This window comes from Vombatus ursinus, unplaced genomic scaffold (assembly GCF_900497805.2).
Source record: "Vombatus ursinus unplaced genomic scaffold, bare-nosed wombat genome assembly UNPS02014798.1, whole genome shotgun sequence".
NCBI lineage: Eukaryota > Metazoa > Chordata > Mammalia > Diprotodontia > Vombatidae > Vombatus > Vombatus ursinus.
In genome coordinates this window covers 31586698-31610369 of record NW_020954576.1, presented here as the reverse complement: position 1 = coordinate 31610369, position 23672 = coordinate 31586698, and the positions used below count along the sequence as shown (strand labels likewise).

Genomic DNA, 23672 nt, shown 5'->3' with positions numbered 1-23672 from the left:
GAGACTTCAAGGAAATGATGGAAAAGTTACGGGTTTGGGGGGGGCTGAAATTAATTTATTTCCATTTACAATTTAAAATTTAAAATTCTATTTTAAAATTTCCTACCATGTGCCAAACATTATTCTAGGTGCTAGGGAACATAAAGAGAAAAATGAAACAATCTCTGCCCTCTAGGAGCTTGCATTATATTGAAGGGAAATAATTATGCTGTGTACATATTGTTTCAAGATAGGTAGTGCTGTCGGGTCTAGGTTCAAGACTTTCCTCAGATATACATTGGTTAGATCACAATGGACAACTTAGTTCATCTCTCAGTGCCAACAGCATAAGTTGTAGAGAGTTTACCAATTTGCATCAATGGAAGTTGTTTTGCTATTGGGAATTTCTCATTTGTAGAAAAAAGATGGTTGTAAACAAGTTTAATTGGTTGTATTTATGTTTAAGATGAATTTTTAATAAATGATTACGAATCAGGTGTAGAATGAGATGCACATGGCCACTAAGAATTTGTTTTGTTTGATTCTGCAAATTTGTTACAGGGGTTTTCTTTTTCACTAGAAGAAGTGGCTGGAAGGGATGGGGAAACGAGGAATAGGGTTTGCTCTCAGAACTCTCTTTCCCCCCCCCCCAAAAAAAAGAGAAGAGAAGAAAGACCAAAAGGAATCACGGACTAGCAAGACAGCTTAGAAAGTTTTGTGTTAAATTTATTACATAATTAAAAAGAAGAGCAAACTATGTAATAGAGATTCATAGTTTCATATGTAATCCTCTCTTTTTATTCTACAGTGTCTATGTAAATATGTCTATCTTGGGGTGGTTTTAAATTCAGAATCTGAAAAAAGGGAAAAATAATGAACAATTACAAAATGAACTCATACTGTATATTTAACATTTTCTTTTATAGCTTAGGAATACACTTCGCTTTCTTTTGGGAAATGTGGCTGATTTCAATCCAGAAACAGATACTGTCCCCTTTGAAGAGATGTATATTATAGACCAGTACATGTTACATTTACTTCAAGATTTTGGAAAAAAGGTATGTTATTTAGTAAGTATGAGCAGAAAGATTTCAGCAACACACAAATGTGTAGCAAGATCAGTATTATTAGGTTGGATAAAAATGCCAACCACATAAAATGATTGGTATTTTTAGGCTGGTGTCTTAAGGATTGGTATCTTTCTCCCTAGGAAAGCCTAGAGCTTTGGAGGTAGGTAAAACTCTTCTTTTTCTATCAGATAGAAACATTAGCAACTTTTTATTCCTCTGTAGTCTTCTATTTTTTCTATGGCAGTAATACAGTAAGTTGAGTAGTCAGTTTACTTTGTTTCTCAGCAAATATCTCTTTTAGTAAAGCAGTGTTTGGGGGAAGGGGCGTTTAAGACGCTTCTTCAGAATTGAGCAATTGTATGCTTTCTCTTTGAAATTTTCTTTAAAAAATCTGATACTTTTTCGAGATATCGTTAGTGTAGCTTTGCCTGGGGTGCTTTTGACCTGTATACAGTGTATTGTTGTAATTTTGCCATGAGTCTACCATTGCACTTTCCTCATTGATTGGGTGAAATAATGGTGCAATAAATTGCAGCTGTCATTTAAGGCAAAAATAAAGTTTTATCATTAAAAAATTTTTTCCTAAATGCATACTACTTTGCAGGCTCAAAAGAACAATGAATGTCTTTATGTTTATATACATAGTCTTTTATTCCTTATTAAGATGTAAATTAGGATCATATCCACAAGAGCTGAGTGAAACCCTTTTACATTATCTCAGATTTTCATTTTTTTTTCTTTTCCAGACAAAGAAAAATTTCTAAAAACAACATTGTTTGGCTCATGATTACTACTTACAATTTAGCTGTTCACTATTAATTTTTTAATTATTAATTTTTAATATGCACTGTTAATTTTTTCTGGCCTTTCTTCCAGATTACTGAAGCATATAAGCAGTATGATTTTGGAAAAGCTGTTCGGCATTTGCAAGCATTTTATCCTAGACAACTCTCTAACTTTTACTTCAGCATAATCAAAGATAGGTATGTATTCCTAGTCTTTAAAGTTGCATTTGAAGTTATTAATTTAGTATTAAAGAGTCTATCCTGGTATTTTTTTGTTTATTGACTATCTCGAGAAAGGAAGAAACCCTCATTTTACTGCTAACTGGAATTCAGTGAGAATACTGAAAGAATGATAGAAACAGACATCACCTCAAAATTCAAGGGTTCCTCATTTAAACTAGAAGATGACAATTTAATTGTATTACAATTGTCAGCCACCTTTCAGAAATTGTATGCCAGGTCTTCATGTTCACTTTTTCATTAAGTTAGGGTGTGGGTGCTCTGAAGATCAGTCCTCCTTCTCCTCCAGTACCTCTGTATGGAGGCATTATCCTAGGGGAACTGCTTCTCTATATGATGGGTTACTGTACCTCTTTAAAACACAAATCTCTCTAGAAAAGCTGACACATAACTATTATCATTTAATGGTTACCTATTGCCCTAGGAATTAACTGACTTTTAGCTAAAAGTGAGAATGAGATGGAGAATAGTAAAGAGGACATGCACCTGGAAGGAGTAAAAGTACATTAATTAGGAAGTTCAGATAAGAAGGGCAACGAGAAATTTTGCTTTGTTTTACTTTGAGCAGGCCACTCAGAATCAGCTGCTGACAGGTTGTAGTCAGTTTTATAGAACAAATAATTTGTAGATGCTTTTAGACATTAAGTAGGGGTAAATATAATGAGTAGAATGTTTGATTTGTTGTTTAGGGGGCAAATGGAAGCCTAGAGGTTGTGATTAATAAAGAGTAGACCTCACCTATCTTTGTGAAGTTTGTGAAATACTGTTAAGCACAGAATATATTATTATTCTTTAGGCTATATTGTGAAGGAGAAAAGGATCGCAAACGACGTTCATGTCAGACTGCATTAGCTGAGATTTTGGATGTAATGGTGCGTTCTATTGCACCCATTCTCCCTCATTTGGCTGAAGAGGTGTTCCAACACATACCCTATGAGAAAGGTGAGGAGTGTTCTGCTTATGGAAAATAATCAGTTGTCTTCAAGAGACAGCACTGATTTAGATTAGGAACAACCCTGCTTGCCTCACAGGGTGATTGTAAGGGTCAGATGTGATCGGGTATAGTGAAAGTGCTTTGAGAACTCCAAAGCCAGGATAAGTGAGGGGGCAGGAGTAGTATCAGTGGGGACCTTCATAACCAGTCTGCGAGGCTGTACCCATTTCTAGAGGGGCAAGGATTTCAGCACCACAAGTGTATGTGCTAGTTTCCTCACTGTATTCAGGGCTGTGGACTGTCACAAATTACTAATAACCTCCAACAGAAAAAGATTGAGAAGGGTCATGTTTTTTCATAAAAACACCCTCGTGATCACTCAGACTTGAAACTCTTGCATAGATCTCAAATCTCAGTGTTTTGGATTTTTCTTCCAGCATTGCAAATCAGAGCCCATTCATAATGCCTGTTCATCCTGTGTGCAACTTGTTCATGTTGTTCCCCAAGTTCACCACACGGGGGCACCCAAAGCACCTCATCATAAGCATCCCAGTTACTGGAGTGAGTTACTGGGGCTCTCCACTTCCTGTACCTCATCTTCACCCGGGGACCTGCCCAGCTTCTCTTTCATTGAACACCCTGTATGTTCTTCAGTTCCCTGTTAGAAGCTCTATCTGCTCGAACCTACCGTGAGCCTCTCTCTTACCCTCTGTCTATTAACCATTTTCAACTATTTGGAAATTTTTTTTCCATTTCTAACAGATGTATCTCAACATTGTTAGAATATTGATGTATTTTTAAAAAGATTAACTTTGGTTTCTGGAAGCAATTTGAAATCATTTTGGCAGTTTCTAAAGGCAGTCTACCCTGCTTTACTGTTTAATTATATTATAGTAAAATAATTTTGCATTTTTAACTGAGGAAAAGTGGTAGTGATAATTCTGATACTTTGTCTAGTACATTGTAGTTTATGGAGAACTTTTACATGTATTATCTCGTTTAATAGACTTTTAACATATTAGCTTTAGAGGCCTCATTGTCTTACCTCCTTTTGATAAGGGAATTGAGACCCAGAGACGAAGTGATTTTCTTAGGGTTACAGAGCAGGGCTTTGGAATGAAACATTGCCAGTCACTTAATTTCTGTGCACCTCAGATCTGACATCTGCAAAATGTAGGTAAGAATAAACCACCTTAGAGGATTGTTATGAGGATCTAATTATAATTTGTTTACAGTACATTGTATTCCTTAAAACAGTATATAAATTTCAACTATCATCTTCATCCTATGTGATTCACCAGTGTGCTCTAACATAAATTCTCTCTAGAGCAGAAATTTTTCCACTTTTGGAGTGTTAAAAGCCCTTTGGCAGTCTAGTGAAGTGCATGGACCCTCGTCTCAGAATCACATTTTTAAATTCATGAAATAAAACCCATAGGATTACAAAGGAAACGAATCATATTGAAATACAGTTATCAAAATATTTTTAAAAGCAAGTTCATTGATCCCAGATGAAGAACACCTGCACGCAACAATGCGGGAAGCCTCCTATACATCTTTATCTTTCTGGTTATAATGGACTTGGACTTGCCATCCAATATATCTTAATTTCTTAATGTGTTCAGACAACCTCCTTTTCTAAAAATATATTTCCTTTTTAAAAAAATTTTTCATTTTTTCCCAATTACATGCAAAAACAATTAACATTCATTTAATAATTTTTTTGAATTCCAAATTCTCTCCCTCCTCCCTTCCTATGACAGTAAGCAATTTGATATAGATTATGCGTTGCAGTTATGCAAAACATATTTCCATATTAGTCATGTTGTGAAAGAGGACAGACCAAAACACACATATACAAACACATAAAGGAAGTGAAAAATAGTATGCCTTGATCTGCATTCAGACTCCTTCTGTTCTTTCTCTGGGGGTGGATAGCATTTTTCATCGTGAGTCTTTTGGAACTGTCTCGGATCATTGTATTGCTGAGAATAGCTAAATCATTCACAGTTGATCATTGTACAGTGGTTTTGCTCACTTCGCTTTGTATCAATTCATATAAATCCAGGTTTTCCTGAAATCATCCTGCTTATCAATACTTATAGCACAATAGTATTCCATTATAGTCATATGCCAGAACTCATTCAGCCATTTCCCAGTAGATGGACAGTCCCTCAATTTCCAGTTCTTTGCTACCACAAAAAATTGCTATAAATATTTTTGTACAAATAGGTCCTTTTCCCTTTTTTTTTTTTTTTAAATCTCTTTTGGATACAGACCTAGTAATGATATTGCTGGATCAGAGGGTATACATGGTTTTATAACCCTTTGGGCATAATTCCAAATTACTCTCTAGAATGATTGGATCAATTTATAACTCCATCAGCAGTTTATTAGTGTCTGAGTTTTCCCACATCCTTTCCAGCATTTATCATTTTCTTTTTATGTCATATTAACCAATATGATATGTATGAGGTGATTGATACCTCAGAGTTGTTTTAATTTACATTAATAGTGATGGAGAGCATTTTTTCTTGTGACTAGAGATAGTTTTGATTTCTTTTGAAAATTGCCTGTTTATATCCTTTGACCATTTATTAATTGGCAAATACTTGTATTGTTACAAATGTGACTTAGTTCTCTACATATTTGAGAATTGAGGCCTTTATCAGAAATAGTTGCTGTAAAAAAAAAATTTTTCCCAGCTTTCTGCTTTCTTTCTAATCTTGGTTGCATTGGTTTTGTTTGTGCAAAACCTTTTTAATTTAATATAATCAAAATTATCCATTTTACATTTCTCAGTGCTCTCTGTCTCTTGTTTGGTCATAAATTCTTCCCTTCTCCGTAGATCCTTGCTCCCCTGATTTGTTTGTGGTATCAACCTTTATATACATTTCCTTTTTAACCTTAGTTACCAGATAGAATGGCCTTTTCCCACTCTTCATTTTCCTGACCTTTTCCCTGTATTTGACACTGTTGATGACCTTCTTTTCCTTGATACTCTCCTCAGTGTTTTTTGAAACTGCTGCATCTTGATTTTCCTACTTCCTTTCTGATCCTTCTTCTCAGTCTCCTTTACTAAATTAACATCCGTATCCATAGATGTGAATATATTCTTTCCAGGCTTTGTCCGTTACAACTCGACTCAACTACCACCTTCTTTGTGAAGCCTTTCTTGATCTCTCCAGCTGCTACTGTATTTCCTTCCTCCCACTCCCAGTTTACTTTGTGTCTCCTTTGTATGTGTTGTGTACACACATCTGTGTTTATGCATGTTATCTCCTGTTGGAGTATATGCTCCTTGAGGGCAATGATAGTTTCACTTTTGCTTTAGAATCCTCAGTGCCTAGCTTAGTTCCTGACACATAGGAGATTCTTAAGAGATGTTTGTTGATTGATAATATTTTTTAATGCTATGGTCTACTTAGATTAACTGTTATCCTTCATGTTGCCCACAATTTTGATCCTTTGGAAATCATTATGTTTCATGATACATAACCATATAGAATCCACTTTGTTTTTCCTTTCTGATCTTGTCGAAGAGGTCCCAGAGTATTGTGACTTGTCATATTATTATCTTCAGATAAGAGCATTTGGAGTACCTTACTAGCACTATGGATTCCTTTTTTATTTGAAATTTGTTCTGGATATCCTTCATGAGAGTGACAAACACCTTTAGCCAGCCTATGTCTGTTTTATTTCTCATCTGATATTACTGAGGCTTAATGAACAAAATTGTTATTTTTGTTTTATCCGTTAAGAAATCTCTTATGACCTTAGTATACGTGTGGCACTGGAAAACAGCCTTTGAGATTATATTTTTTTCTAGAAGGTCAAATATTTGTTTTTCATAGGCTCTTATTTATTTATTTATTTATAATAAGCAAACAATAAACAGTGTAAGCATGTATTCCCTATAGTTCCCCATCAGCTGTTTGATTGTAAAGATGTGGTCTACTATAGAAAAATTTGTGGAAGCTAGCCTTTTCCTTTATATTTTCATCAGGGATATATTTAATATGTATATGGACTAATCTTTTTTGTGTTCTGTTTTTCTTTGACAGTTTGAGGAAGTCTCTGGACCACTTCTCAGAATATTTTAATTTTTTTTTTTTAATTTTTTTTTTGCAGGGGGACTAGGCAGTGGGGTTAAGTGCTCAGGGACACAAAGCTAGTGTCAAGTGTCTGATGCTGGATTTGAACTCAGGTCCTCCTGACTCAAGGGCTGGTGCTCTATCCATTGCGCCAACTAGCTGCCCCTCAGAATATTTTTAAATGCTTAAAATAAAATACATAGAATTAAAAAGGAAACCAATTACATTTTAAATATCGTTGTAATTTTTTTTTAAGTTCATGGATTTCAGATTAAAAACTCCTGATTTAGTCCATTTTTGTAAAGATTTTAAGCTATGGGAAAGTAATCATGAGTCAGTAGTTACAGATGGTTTTTCTTTTGCCTTTTGGGGGCAATACAATCTTGTGTAATTGCATTTTTTGTGTTCCTTTCAGCTGTATTTTTCCCTTGTGTCCGTTGTCCAGTCCAGCCTCGCTTCCTAATTTCATTTTCTTAAGTGTTATTTCTGTTTTCTAATTTCTGGTACTGAGATCTAATCTCCAAATAAAGAGCACACATTTCTTAGTCCCCAACAATATTTTTCACTATTTCCCCTTTTGCTCCTTCAGTTTGAAGTTAGGTTAGAGAACTTTGTCAAGTTCTTTATAGAATTCCTTTCTTTATAATTTGCAACAGATGTTGGTACATAAGACTCATTTTCTTAATGGCATTTTACGTACATCATGAATATTGCAAAGCAAGTGACTAAGACTCCTTTGAAGTGAGGATTCTGGTCGCTTATCAGCACCTTAAAAACACTTTTTAAATTCACTTTGTTCAGGAGAGTCCATGAATCATTCTTCCATTTAGCTGCAACTAATTTGGTTTGTTGTTTTTGTTGAGAATGTCAGTAATAATGTGGTTCAATTCCTTCGGTAATGTATTAACTTATTATTAGACAAATATCTCACCCCCATCTCTGCCGTTTAATATTCTGCCTTCTCTTCTTCATGAGAGGCTTTCTCTGATTTCCTCAATAGGAAAGAATTCTCTCCAGTTGGTCTGATCTGTATTTTTCTCTGCATTCTTATATTCCAATTTACATCATATCTATTTGTGTTTATAGTTTATCTTGTCTATCAAATACTTGTTTAATAGATCATATTAATAATTATGAAGTTTATGAATAAATGCAGTTTATGAAAGGGCTTGAATCTGAAATTAAATCAGTTTGTTTTCTTTTAAGAACCCAAGAGTGTATTTCGTTCTGGATGGATTAGTACAAATTCTATTTGGAAGAAACCGGGCCTAGAGGAAGCAGTGGATGCAGCATGTACAATGAGAGATGCATTTCTTGGAAGCATCCCTGGCAAGAATTCTTTGGAATATGATGTTATCGTTGTGATCGATCCTGGACTACTCTTTGAAATTATTGAGGTATGTAGACTACCAATCTTTCTTTTGAAATAATTATTAGTGTTTTGAACTATCCCACAAATCTTGACGGGGAAAAGCTGTTGTACCTCATTTAAAATCATTCGAAGAACTTTCTTGGGACTCCTATTCCAATACAAGTTATGCATGAGATAGGATTTAGGAGGCTTCAGTTCTGCTTCAAGTTTTGCTTTTCTTGTGTGATGTTATTCTGTGTTGTAGTTGCTTTAATTGCTTACCTTCCATGGGATTGCCTGTCTGTAAATTTAAATTTTTGCAGTTTTACTATCCAGACAGTTCTTAAGAAATGTTGTGACCTTCTTTGTCTGCACTCTTAAAGTTGAATTCCAATTTAAAATGAGTATTAAAATGGCATTTGATTTTTCATTGTACCTCAATGGGAGGTTAGAAATAGGTAGAAGAGAATGTTACTATTGATTTCTGTCAGAAAGAATACACTTTAATAAAAAAGATGATATATTAATTTAAAGATCTAGTTTTTAAGATATCTCAGAATGAAAAAATTGTGAATTTGGTAATTTTCACAGTTTCTGTAATTATAAAAAACAGTGACTGATAAACCCCAGGAAGGACCTGTATCATCTCAGATTGCTAGCAGTGATCACTATTGGCAAAAAAAAAAATGGGTGGGGGGAGGGAATGTTCCTTAGGGTTTAACTGATATGTTGATTTCTTAATACCAGGAAGTTAACAGGAACTATATTTAATCAAAGCTTTTAATATCAGTAATAACTGATGCATTCATTAGAATGAGCACAAGATATTATTATTATTTTAAAAGGCATAGAGCCATCCTAAAGAATTCCAGAGTTCATTGTTTTCCTCTATGCTCAGCTAATGTTAAAAAGAACTTTTAAATAATTATAATATAATTAGTGACCATGTCAAATACTTATTTCCAGATGCTAGTTGATGAAGGAACTTCTGGTATATCTCAGTTAAGTGAACTGATGATGGCTTCCCAAACATCTCTGTTGGCTCAAGATCCTATAGCAATCCCTGCAGATGCAATTGAACTTAAAGGGAGCTATCTAATCAACATGGAAGGTAAGGTCGTGAGATACAGCTAACAATAGATAGAACTGAAATTCAGGGTAGTAGTGGATTATTATAGGTAGCCCCCAAATTTAATAAAAAAGGTTTTATTCCAAAAAATTAAGTCATTTGAAGTCACATCTTAAATATTTTTAAGAATTTGAGACATACAGTTCTCCCATAGAAATTATAACGATCAGGTTCTAAAATCAGACCACTCATAATGTAGTTGGATCATATTACTAATAATAGCCGCTTAAGAAGTATAGAAATAAAGGCCACAGAGGATCTTCGTATTTGCTGGTGAGACTTATTGGTCTGGTTGTATTATTCAACTGAAACTCTTTTCTCCAAAGTTACCAATTATGTCTTTTTTTTTTTTAATTCATTTTGAATTTAAATACAAAAGGACAAAAAAAATTTCCATGTTCGTAGCACAACAAAAAAGGGATTCAGTATGAAAACATGAATCTCTTATTTCACAGTGTTCATTTTCCATGTTTTTCTAAAATCTACCAGATCATCATTTGTTATAGCACAGTAGTATTCTGTCACAATCACATACCATAACTTGTTTAGCCATTCCCCAGTTGAACCAATGATATCTTAATGGCCAGATCTGATGTCCCTTTTCTCAATCCTTTTTGACATCTTTGACAGCATGTGATGTTGACCACTCTCTCCTCCTGTACACTTTTCTTTTCAGGGTTTTTCTGATGCACCTTTTATTCTCCTACCTACTTGATCACTAGGGGCAGCTGGGTGGCACAGTGGATAAAGCCAGATGTGGAGTCAGGAAGACTCCTCTTCTTTGAGTTTAAATCTGGCCTCAGACACTTACTAGCTGTGTGACCCTGGGCAAGTCACTTCATCCTGTTTCCCTCAGTTTCCTCATCTGTAAAATGAATTGGAAAAGGAAATGGCAAACCACTCCAGTATCTTTGCCAAGAAAACCCCAAATGGGGTCACAGAAAGTCAAACATGACTGAAACTACTGAACAATAACACTTGATCACTAATTCTTAGTCTTATTTGCTTGTTAATCATTCATAACATGCCCTTAACTGTGGGTGAACCCCAAAAGGATGGCCCTCTTCTCTTGATACACTCATTCACTTAGTGATCTCATTGGCTCCCATAGGTTTTTAATGATCATATTGCCATAGGTTAATCCTGTATGTTAATCTAGCCCAGTTTCTCCTGTGTTTCAGCTGTATATCTTCTGTTGCCTTTAGGACTTTTAGATGTAAGCATCTCAGGCTCAACATGTCTAAAACAAAACTCATTGTTCATCTCCTCAACCTACCCCTTTTCTTCATTTCAGTATTTCTTCTGAGCATATCACCATCTGTACACTGGGGTTGTCATTGAGGATGACAGCCTTAGTGTTATCCTTGTTCTAAATCTAGTCATTTCCACCTCATCTCTCACCTGGACTTCTAATAACCTCCTAGTTGATCTTCCTTCCTCAGGTTTCTCCTCTCTAACCCACCTTCCATACTGCTGACAAAGTGATTTTCCAAGAGAGCATATCTGACCATGTCATTTCCCTACCTGACAAACTACCGTGAATAGTTTGCTACTTGGGTATTGCCTCTCAGATCAAATTATCAACAACTGTGTGGTTTTTATAACCCTTAATGGCCAAACCCCAGTCTTACCTTTCTATTGCTGTTGTTATTGTAGTTGTTGTTGAGTCGTTTCAGTTGTGTCTGACTCTTTGTGACCCCATTTGGGTTTTTTGAAAGAGCTACTTGAGTGGTTTGCCATTTCCTTCTCCAGGAAGGAATTTTACAGATGAGGAAACTAAGGCAAACAGGGTTAAGTGACTCAGCCCAGGGTCCCAGAGCCTAGTATGTTTCTGAAATTGTATTTGAACTCTGGTCTTCCTGACTCCAGGCCTGGCAGTTTATCCCCAGTACCACCTAGTCTTTCTAGCCTTGCTTATTAATCCCCTTCACATTACCTACAGTTCAGTCATTTTGGTCTTGTTCCTTGTTATTCCTGGTGCTGTCGCCCACTTCCATGCCTTCTCACTGGCTCTCCCTAGCACCTGAAGTGTGCTACTTCACATTTGATTCTCAGAGAAATTTGAGAAGGAAGTGACATGTTCAGATTTGAGCTTTGGAAAATCTGTTTGGCAGATACTATGGAAAATCAATTGGAATAAAGAGAGATGTGAGGCAGGAAGGCCAATAAGGAGGACTCTTGAATTGTCCATGTGACAAGTGATGGGGCTCTGATGCAGAAAAAGATGTAGGGATAGAAATGACAAGATTAGGTAGTTGATTGGAGTGAGCCATTGAGAGTGATACTGAGGCCATAAACTTAGGGGAACTGAGAAGAAAGCTTTAATAAAAAGTCCTTTTACCTCAGTGAGGATTATCTAGATATTAGGAAGAAAGATTTAATTTGCTTTACTGTCCTGTGGAAGTAACTGATAAGAATGAGACTCATTGGTGGCTCAAAACAATCTCTTCTTAAAGTGTCTGAAATTTTTTAGGTAGTATGGGAGAAAATATTTTGGGGTTTTAGTATGAGAGAAATATGAGAAAATAAATATGAATCATGTTAGGAATCTTCCTTAACTCCCTTGAGCTGCCTTTTCTTTGACTACTGAACTCATTATTGCCTTGAAACTCCAGGGTCTCCTTGCCCCTCACTTTAGGTTTCATGGTGGTAGTGGACCTCTCCTCAGAACATGGGTGGCTGCCTAGCCTTGCTTTTAATGCATTCTTGTGGCTTTTCCTTTTCTGCTTATGTAATTTAAATCTGTTGCTATACTTTAGGAGGTCTGTGAGGATGTTTCTGCCACAGATATGCATCATTCCCTTATCCCTTCTTACATGCCATTCTTATCCAAGTTTTTCTCCTAAATTCTTCAAATAGGTGTTCAACTTGCTTGCTGAAAGTTTTTATTTTGTTTTTATGATTTTGGTATACCACTTGAATTGTTTTTAGTCTCACTGTCTGTCTAGCCCAACCTCCTTTTCCAGGCACACATTTTCAATATCTTCTCCTACCTCTTGACACCAGAGTTAATCTATTTTTAGAGAGATATGTTAGGACTAAAATGTGCTATGAGTAATTCTACCATCTATTTTCCTTTTATAGGTATTCGTGAAGAGACTTCATATAAAGTCATTGTCATACCTGCTACCAAAGAAAAATGTCCCCGCTGTTGGAAGTACACAGCTGATTCTTCAAATCAACTTTGCCCCCGTTGCACCGAAGTTACTGCTTGAAAGAAAAAGCTAATTAACAAAGTAAAACACTCTTTAGGTGAAAGCAAAGAGCCTCTGGCTTTGAAATTTCTAGTAGCTTATCTGGAGTGGTCAGTGAGTGTAATAGTAAGGCACAAAATTTTGAGAGATTATATGTTCAGGCTTGAACAACTCTTCTAGTCATTGTCTAGATTTTGGATTATTTTTCCAGTGAAATGGAAGATACGAATGATGGTAAAAGTGGAAATCACAGTATTTTAAAATATTTCATGTCACTAAAATTTTCACATAAAAACTTAACGTGGTCAGACTCTGACTGGGTACTATCATCTGCCTTCAGATGTTGGTCAACTGAAAATGCTTTATATTTTGTAAATATTTTCTTTAACAAATGTGTTCAGAATTATCTCTGAAAATAAACCTCTGTTTGAAGAATACCATTGTTGAATTTGTTGCTGTGAAATTATATTTATTTCAAAGATCACTAATTTTATTAGCATGAGTACTCCTTTCATTTAAGATCACAGTTCTTCTCCTGCCCTAGAAATCCATCATAATAGGTTGCTGTAGTCAAAAAAGTCACCTGATAGCCAACTTCCAATAATGAACTTCTTGGTCCTTCAACCATTTGGTTTTCAGAGGGACATAAAGTCTTTATCTGCCATAGGCCTGCTCTCAAAGCCCTTCCTTTGAATGTGGCAGAAGCTAAGTGCCCTATTGGCATAGCCTCTCAGAATGCAACAATAAGAGTGGAGAAGAGGGAGAGGGAGAAAATTTAAAACTCAATCTTATGGAAGTGAATGTTGAAAACTAAAAATTATTAAAAAAAAAAAAAAGCAGATTTGGCCAAAGAGGTACAAAAATTCACTGAAGAACTCATTAAAAAGTAGAATTGGCCAAATGGAAAAGGAGGTACAAAAGCTCACTGAAGAAAATAATTTCTTAGAAATTAGAATTGGGCAAATGGAAGCTAATGACTCAATGAGACATCAAGAAACAAGCAAAATCAAAAGGAGAAAATAGAAAATGTGAAAGATGTCATTGAAAAAACAACTGACCTGGAAAATAGATCCAGGAAAGATAATTTAAGAATTATTGGACTACTAGAAAGCCATGATTGAAAAAAAAGGAGCCTAGGCATCATCTTTCAAGAAATTATCAAGGTGGGGCAGCTAGGTGGCACAGTGGATAGAGTACTGGCCCTGGAGTCAGGAGGACATGAGTTCAAGTGTGATCTCAGACACATAACGCTTACCAGCTGTGTGACTCTGGGCAAGTCACTTAATCCCAATTGCCTTGCAAAAAAGAAATTATCAAGGAAAACTGCCCTGATATTGTAGAAGCAGAGGATAAAAATAGAAACTGAAAGAACCCACCAGTCATCTGAAAGAGATCACAAAATGAAAACCCTCAGGAATATAGCCAAATTCCAGAGCTCCCAGATCAAGGAGAAAATATTGCCAACAGCCAAAAAAGAACAATCCAGATTATCGTGGAGCCCCAGTCAGGATAACACAAGATTTAACAGTTTCTACATGAAAGCATCAGAGGGCTTGGAGTATGATATTCCAGAGGATAAAAGAGCTGGGATTATAATCGAGGATCACCTGCCCAGCAAAACTGAGTATTGTTCTTCAGGGGGAAAATGGACATTCAATGAAATAGAAAACTTTCAAGCATTTCTGATGAAAAGACCAGAGCTGAATAGAAATTTTGATTTTCAAATAAAAGACTCAAGCATAAAAAGGTAAACAAGAAAGAGAAATCATAAGGGATTCAATAAGGTTAAACTACCATGGGAAAATGGTACTTGTAACTTCTAAAATCTTATTAGGGCATATAGAGGGGCTTAGGCATGAGTTGAATATAATAGGATCATTATCTTAAATAAAATTAAGGGGTGAGAGAGCAATGCACTGGGAGAAGAGGAAAGGGAGAGGTAGAATGGGGTAAAATTATCTGACTTAAAAGAGGTGCAAAGCAGCTTTTACAATGTAGAGAAAGATGTCCAGGAGGTGAAAGGGGAGGGAGCTCATGAACCTTAGTGTAATCAGAATTAATTCAAAAAGGGGTTAACATATTGAGCTGGGTATAAAAATCTATATAATTCCACAGGAAAATAGGAGGGGGAGGGGATAAAATAAGGGGGGGAAGGCTAGTAGAAGGAAGGGCAAATTGGGAGAGGTAAAAATCAGAAGCAAAACACTCAAGAATTGACGGTGAAAGGAAAGAGAATAGGGTAGAGAAAATAGGATGGAGGAAAATGTACAGTAATGTGAAAAATTCAGCCAGTGTCTAAGATCTTATTTCTCAAATATATAGAGAACTGACTCAAATAGATAGAAATAAGAACCTTTCCTCAGCTGATATGGTCAAAGCTTATGAACAGGCAGTTTTCAGACAAAGGGATTAAAGCTATCTATAGTAATATGAAAAAGTGTTGTAAATTACTATCAATTAGAGAAATGTAAATTAAAACAACTCTAAGCTACCACCCCACACCTATCTAATTGGCTAATAGGAAAGGAAAATGAAAAATGTTGGAGGGGATATGGGAAAATTGAGACATTAATGCACGATTGGTGAAGTTGTATACTGATTCAACCAATTCTGTAGAGCAATTTGGAACTATGCCCAAAAAACATGCTATAAAACCACGTATACCCTTTGAACCACCGATACCACTACCAGCTCTGTGTCTCACAGATAAAAAACAAAAAGGGAAAAGAACCTGTATGTGCAAAAACATTTACAGCAGCTTTTTGTTTTGGCAAAGAATTGGAAATTGAGGGGATGTCCATCAGTTGGGGAATGGCTGCAAGTGTTGGATTGTGATGGATTACTGTTGTGCTATAAGAAATGATGAGCAGGATGCTCTCAGAAAAACCTGGAAAGACTTACATGAACTGATGCAAAGTGAAATGAGAAGAACCAGAAGAACACTGAATACAGCAATATTGTATGATGATCAACTGTAAGTGATTCAGCTATTCTCAACAATACGATGATCCAAGACAATTTTGAAGGACATATGATGAAAAATGCTATCCATCTCCAAAGAACTGATGGAATCTGAATGCAGATTGAAGCATACTTTTCCTTTACTTTCTTTTTTTTTTTTGGCTATGTTTTCTTTCACAACATGACTAATATGGAAATGTTTTACATGACTGTGATGAGATTCAGGGGTTTAGGGGTGCTGGGACCCTGAGATCATGACACTTAAGTGCTGTCCGAAAGAATTTGACCCAAGCCTTTTTTCAGCCAAAGACTAGGTTTATTATAACATCTGTCATATTGGCCAGACTCCTAAGGAATCTGAATGTTTGGGAGCTATTGGCCTCGTTGTTAAGGAATCTGAGCCTGTGGCTAGATTATAAGAATCTGAGCATCTTAATGGAGATAAGATGGACCTTATATACAGAAAGACTGTGGGAGGGATCTAGGAAGGATCTTCATGGGAGTGACTGGGAGGTTAAGAATGGGGTCTAGATAGGGTCATGGGTGGGAAGTAGCCAGGAGGGAGGTAAGACAATGGAGGGCTGGGCTAGGCTAGGTTAAGGGTAACAGAGAATTGGAAGATTGGATTTAGTCACGATGAAAGGCCAGTTGATGGGATTATGGCCTCAGGGGAACTCTAGAGACCTTGATCAAGTGGGAGAATTCAAGGAGAATCCCTTAAACAATGGGACCCAAATTATTTTTGGGTTAAGGGGCAAAGATCTCTGCTTGGGCCCATACCCCATCAACTGCACATGTATAACCTATATCAAATTGCTTGCTTTCTCAATGACAGGAGGTAGGGAGGGGAAATTGGGAATTTAGAACTACAAACATTTTTTAAAATTGTTAAAAATTGTTTTCACATGTAATTGGGGGAAAATAAAATATTAAAAAATTATCAAGAAAAACTGCCCTGATATTCTAGAACCAGAGGATCAAACAAATTAAAAGAATCCACTTATCTCCTGAAAGAGAACCCAAAATGAAAATTCCCAGGAATATTATAACCAAACTCCAGAGCTACCAGGTCAAGAAGAAAATATGCAAGCGGCCAGAAAGAAGTAACTCGAGTATTGTGGGGCCACAGTCAAGGTAACACAAGATTTAAAAGCAGCTTCTATGTTAAAGGATCAGAAGGCTTGGTACATGATATTCCAGAGGGCAAAAGAGCTAGAATTACAACCAAAAATCACCTACCCAGCAAAACTTTTGGGGGAAATAATAGATATGCAATGAGACACAGGACTTTAAAACATGCCTAATGAAAAGACCAGAGCTAAACAGAAAATGTGTCTTTCAAATACAAGAATTAAGAGAAACATAAAAAGGTAAACAAGAAAGAAACAAACAAGGGATTCAGAAAGGTTAAACTGTTTACATTCCTAGGTGGGAAGATGATACTTGTAACTCTTAAGAACTTTCTCATTTTTAGGGCAGTTAGGAGTTGACACACAGAAAGGATGATGGGATGATAGCTAAAAAAAAAAAAAATAAAGGGTGAGAAAGAGGAGTGCACTGGAAGAAGGGGAAAGGGAAAGGTAGATTAGGGTAAACTATCTCACATAAAAGAGACATGAAAGGTTCTATAGTGGAGAAGTAAAGAGGAGCACTTGAACCTTATTTATCAGAATTGGCGGTAATACCATACTCAGGTATAGAAATATATATTACCCTATTGGAAAAGGAGTTGAAGGGGATAAGAGAAGGGGGAGGATGTGATAGAAGGGAGGGGACACTGGGGGGGGGGGAAGGCAGTAGGATGGACAGAATGAAAGGAGAGAATAGGATAAATGGAAAATAGGATGCAGGGAAACAGTAATCATAACTGTGAAAAAAACTTCTATAGCAAATTTCTCTGCTAAAGGCCTCATGTCTCAAATAGAGAATTGAGTCAAATTTATAAAAATAAGAGCTATTCCCCAATTGATAAATAAAGGATACGAACAGGCAGTTTTCACACAAAGTAACTAATGCGATCTTTAGGTATATGAAAAAATGATCTAAGTCACTATTGAATAGAGAAATGTAAATTAAAACATCTCTGAGTTACCATCCCACACCTATCAGATTGACTAACATGACGGAACAGGAAAATGACAAACACCAGAAGAAATGGGGGAAAATTGAGACAGTAAAGCATCGTTGCTGGAATTATGAACTGATCCAACTATTCAGGACAGCAATTTGGAACTATGCCCAAAGGGCTAAAAAACTATGCATACTCTCTGATCCAGCAATACCATTACCAGGTCTGTGTCCCAAAGAGACAAAAAAGAAAAAAAAAAAGGAAAAGGACTTACACACAAATATTTATAGCAGTTTCTTGTTTGGGCAAAGAATTGGAAATTGAGGAGATGTCCATCAATTGGGGAATGGCTGAACAAGTTGTGGTATTTGATTGTGATAGAATACTATTGTATTTTAAGAAATGATGAGCAGGATACTCTCAGAAAAAACCTGGAAAGACTTACATGAACTAAAACAAAGTGAAATGAGCAAAACCAGGAGGATATTGTACACAATAATAGCAATACTGTATGGTGATCAATTGTGAATGACTTGGCTATGATCCAAGACAGTTCTGAAGTACTTAGGATGAAAAATGCTATCCATCTCCAAATGAAGAATTGATGGAGTCCGAATGGAGATTGAAGCAAACTTTTTAGAAAACTTCATTTTTTTTTGGTGTTTTCTTTTACAATGTGACTAATATGGAAATGTTTTGCATGACTGCACACGCATAACCTATATCAAATTGCTTGCTTCTTAATGAAGAGGAAATAAAGGAGGAGAATTTGGAACTCAAAATTAAATAAAAAATGTTTTGAAAGTTTTTACATGTAATTGGGGAAAAATAAAAAATATATATTTAAAAAAAGAACTGATATCCCTCTGAACTTTTAACTAGATGTTTCTTTTTTTTGGCTGGGCAATGGCGTTAAGTGACTTGCCCAGGTGCACACAGCTAGTGAGTGTTATAGGTGTCTGAGGCCACATTTGACCTTACATCCTCCTGACCTCAGGGCCGGTGCTCTATCCACTACACCACCTAGCTGCCCCTAGATGATAGCTTCTTAAATATGGTTTTATCAATAGGCCTGTACTTTTGATAATAATAATATATTTATCTATCTAGTGCTTAGTACATGTCAGGTATTGTGCTACGCACTTTATTATCTTACTTTATGCTCACAACCACCTTGGGAAGTAGGTGCTATTATTATTCCCATTTTATAGATGAGGAAACACAGGTAAACCGAGGTTAAGTGACTTGCCTGGGGCCATTAATCAATAAATGCGTATTAAGCCAGGCACTGTGCTTAGTGCTAGGTCATACAGTAAGTTTCTGAGGACAGATTTGACCAAGTCGTCCTCACTCCAGGCCCAGCACTCTATCTGCTGTGCCACCTCGCTGCCCCAACTTTCAAAGAGAAGACTATTGAAAACAAGTCCACATCCAACATATGCCTTTTCATCATTAAACAGTGACCTAACAGCACCTGAAATGGAATGGAATGTACAGGCCTCTGGGCGTGAATAAAAACTATAAATGTGTAGTTTTTCTTAGATTATAAATTTAGCTCTGCAGATTTGGAGTAGTCCTATTTTTGAAGACGAGGAATCTAGCATCTGGACAAATCAATACCCAAACATGCTTTTTTTTTTTTTCAATTTGGTGAAGCAATTGGGGTTAAGTGACTTGCCCAGAGTCACACAGCTAGTAAGTGTTATGTGTCTGAGGCCAAATTTGAACTCAGGTCCTCCTGACTCCAGGGTTGATGGTGCTCTATCCACTGCGCCACTTAGCTGCCCCTATGCTTTAATTTTTATTCTAAATGAATGGCTTTAATTGGGTCCTTCCAGGCACTATAAAATGTTAAAAAGAGCAGGAAATCACAACGTGGTTATGAAAACCACATGAAGAATCTGAAAAAAATCTTCAGACACTTGTACGCCAGGCTTCAGTGAATAGTTTTGTTTTCAATGCTTTTTTGATAGTTTGTTAAATCATAGCAACCTGCAGCTTTAATTCTCAAATGACCATTGGCTAATTTTCCTATAGTGCAATAGATGGTAATTTAAAGAATTTTAGAGTTTATTAAAGTGGTTTTATTTGTTAAAGAACATATGCCCAAGGGCAGCAAGGTGGCTCAGCAGATAAAGAACCTGCCCTGGAATCAGGAGGACCCAAGTTCAAATGTGGCCTCAGACACTATTAGTAACTGTGTAACACGGCAAGTCACTTAACCTCGGTTGCCTCAAAAAACAACAAAACAAAAAAACCACATGCCCAGAAGACCTATACCTGCCTGGGCAAGCAGAAACTTAAGGGGGGGGGGGGGGGGGAAGGCAACTCATACTATTTTATGCCACAGGCTCACTGCATCTTGATCATAACACTTAAAAGCATATTAGTAAAACTCAGGACAGCTTAGAGTGCTGGGCCTGGAGTCTGGAAGACTCATGTTCCTGAATTCAAATCCTGCCTCTGACACTAACTAGCTTGTGTGACCCTGGGCAAGTCATTTAACTCTGCCTCAGTTTCCTCATCTATAAATTGAGCTGGAGAGGGAAATGGGCAAACCACTCCAAGAAAATGCCAAATAAGGTCACAAAGAGTCAGACACAACTGAAACGACTGAACAACAAAAAACTTAAGCTTCACTCAGTTGTACAAGCCCAGTCAAAGCGACTGTATATATAAGGCACTCTGGAAAATTCAAGTGATCGACAATTACACAATGTCAAGATTAAAAATGTTGATTACCATTATTTGGAAGGGAAAATCCTAAATGTTTACTAAGTTTTAATTATGAGATTTCATTTAGGAGTAGAACATGCTCATATGTACTGAATAAAAATATTTTTTTTTACTATTCATTTGTCCACCAAACTTCTATCAGAGAAATTGCATTTTTCTCCTGAATGGAATTTTTATCATTTTATTATTATTACCTTTACAGATGTCAAGTTTGGCTTCTAACATTAGGAAAAAGAAACAATGGTTACTATAAACAATTGCAATTGATGACAAGTACATTAATTACAGTGTGTGGCTATACTCTAGCAGTTTACTGTGATAAATACCTGGAATTTATTGAGCACTTACTATAAACCTAGCTAGCTGCTAGGCACTATGGAGTAGGTACAAAAGACGTTTTAAAACTACTGAAGCCTTCTCAACCCCACTGTGAGGTAGGTCGGTATTCTAAGTTCTAGCATCAACATGTATTTTCTTATTCCTGAGCACAGATGTATTACCAAATCCTGTAACCAGATAGTTCTCAAATGTTAAGATACCTTAAATTTAACATTATTTTCCCTCAGAGATCTGCCCCCCATCCTCCTTTTTTAAATACAAGATTTACAAGATAATACATTTTTTTTACATTTATCTGATATGGACAAAACTTGATACCATTGAAAAAAGCACATTTTAAATTTGTCATTGTCATTCATTTTAATTTTACAGTGTTGATCACAAACCTCCAACCCCATTTCTTTGGCATTTTTAATAGATTATAGATCCTTTCTACCATACTTCCTGTTGGTAATAGATATTACAATCTTGAATTCTTATTCCATAAGGAAAGTCATCTTCCTTTTATGAAAGCAGTATGTATATTCCTTCTTAGAAGGGAGCCTTTTCATATCTAAAGATCTCCTTTTAATGGCCCACGTGGGATAAAGCATGATAGCAAAAAGCATTTTCCTGGCATTTATTTAAGGAACTTGAGATTTCTATCCCCACCCCCAAACTTTCCTGATGAGGACTGTACAATAACATTTCAATTACAACAGTTAACATTTCTGAATATGAAATATAGACTCTAAAGGGTAAGAACATAGTCTGTAAATTATAATTGATTTAAAACAGTTAATTTTAACAATAAAGTTACATCACAAGTGCTGGAGTTGTAAATAAACGATGAAACTACTGTATAATTAATGTCTGGCTACATTTTAACCTGTTATCCACAGAAGTGGAACTTAGCCAGGACTCCATGTTTTAAAATGTTCAAGTTTATTTCTCATATTTTACAAAATCCACATGGAAGTATTCCCCCCTCAAAACTCTGATGTTTGTTATTTGTAAAATAACCATGCACTAATTCATGTTGAAGTAAGACAGTTTTAAAGTATTCATTAATCCAGCTGATATGTCATGAAGATGAAACAGAGATGGCTTCCACAGCTTCAATGAGGTGTAAGGCCAGACTATACTGCCCATGGTTTTCTGGTAACAGCTCTATTACTTTATTTACTAGTTTAGCTGTTGTTGCAATTGGCACTTCAGTGTTTTGAAGGTCCTGGGGGTCCTGCAAAGTTGACATGAAAAATATTCCATCAGGCTTCTTAGTAATATTTGTTATTAACTTTATAATAAAAAGTAAATACAGTATTTTTAGAGGCCTTTTTCCCCTTTCTTCCCTAAATAAAATTAGAAGTATTAAATTAACTTCAAGCATTTTTAAGTGACAGGTAGGTTTGGGGAATTTATCAATTCTACTAATATGATGGAATTAAATAATAACTTCTGGCATCGATGCAGAATTTTCAAGGTTATAGAATGCAAATACATTACGGAAGTTAAGTGACTTGCCAGTAGTCACATCATAATAATTTCTCCTGACTTTAAGGGAAGGATTCTTTCCACTAAATCATAATGCTTCAATATGCAGAGAGCGGAAAAAAAAAGCCAAAATCCAACCATACTTGTTTGATAAGAATTAGGTATCTTATTCAACCCTGAATAATTTCTTTGTACACTTTAGAGAATAATTCCAAAGCCCACTACCATGGATTAGACTATAACATGAACCAGAATGACTATCCTTAACAGCAAAACAACCTGCTACCAACACGTAAAGATGAGTTGACACAGTGTGGACAACCTGGTTCAAATTAAAATACTTGGTAGGCTCTTGTCTCCTAAGATCCTGTGTTGCGTTTCCTCTTCTTTACACTCACCATAGCTTTGAGCCAGGTACAGAGCGTTGGTGGCAGTCGAGCGAGCAGCTCCATGCCCTCTTTGGCCTGAGTATGGAGTAAGGCATGGGCTAGCCTCTGCCCAGTCAGCACAAGGAGCTGAGATGCCAGCACTTCTTGGTCTTGCACCTGCAGAATGGCCTAACGGGAAGGACAACAAGAAAATCGCAGTCAGACACCTTGAGCTCCTCCATCTGAGCAGAGTGAGAAGAGAGGAAACACTTTCAATATCTGCCGGGCCACTTAAGAAGGAGGTCAGTTACCTTCCTGAGCTATGACCACATATTATTATAAGTCAAACAACTCAGAGGTTAGTCTTTAACCAAGCCAAACCTTGCTATTTCACATACCAGCTAATGAGGCTGGGCTCTAATGCTTCTGATACAGGAAGAATCAGCAATGAAATGAAGCCAGGTGCTGAATTTTATTTTTCCAATTAAATATAACTTCTTTACCATACAAACAAGAGATATTTAACAAAGTTTATTCACCACCTTAGAAAGGCCAATTTTACTCTTTATTTTCTTAATGTAAGCCTTATTTGTATATTCAAAGAGTAAGAGTTACCTCTTCTCCAAGGTGGTCAGCTCCATAATTATATAGTTCCAATACATAATGTCTTCTAATCACATCTTCATTAACTTGAAGGTGCTGGGCTAAATATACAGCCAGATCTGGCCAGTCTCTATCCTTGCCAAGAGGAATAATTGGTGCTTCATCAGAAGTTTCTTTGTCCTTAGGGACACAATATTGTACCTGAACAGCCGCACTGATGATTTTCAATAAAAACTTGGGAACCAAGTATGAAAGTGAGAAAAACGGAAAGAAAGAAATCTTATTAATATGGGTTTTATTAAAATAACATCTCACTAAAAATATTAGCTATAGCAATCAGACTAGAGA

At 36.2% G+C, this 23672-nt stretch overlaps 2 protein-coding genes across 2 annotated transcripts in view; one reads left to right on the top strand and one right to left on the bottom strand.

The window, feature by feature from the left end:
- Positions 1-13224, top strand: part of LOC114049892 (isoleucine--tRNA ligase, mitochondrial-like) — an 80547-nt gene extending 67323 nt beyond the window's left edge. Inside the window, exons 18-23 of the mRNA XM_027871341.1 lie at positions 906-1037; positions 1926-2032; positions 2871-3016; positions 8309-8499; positions 9420-9564; positions 12667-13224. Coding sequence (XP_027727142.1) covers positions 906-1037; positions 1926-2032; positions 2871-3016; positions 8309-8499; positions 9420-9564; positions 12667-12797 — 852 coding nt within the window. The 3' untranslated portion in view covers positions 12798-13224. The remainder of the gene's footprint in view (positions 1-905; positions 1038-1925; positions 2033-2870; positions 3017-8308; positions 8500-9419; positions 9565-12666) is intronic.
- A 7990-nt stretch (positions 13225-21214) lies between these two features.
- LOC114049732 (rab3 GTPase-activating protein non-catalytic subunit) overlaps positions 21215-23672 on the bottom strand; it is a 127945-nt gene continuing 125487 nt past the window's right edge. Inside the window, exons 33-35 of the mRNA XM_027871118.1 lie at positions 23337-23558; positions 22752-22910; positions 21215-22099 (exon numbers count right to left, since the gene is read on the bottom strand). Coding sequence (XP_027726919.1) covers positions 21944-22099; positions 22752-22910; positions 23337-23558 — 537 coding nt within the window. The 3' untranslated portion in view covers positions 21215-21943. The remainder of the gene's footprint in view (positions 22100-22751; positions 22911-23336; positions 23559-23672) is intronic.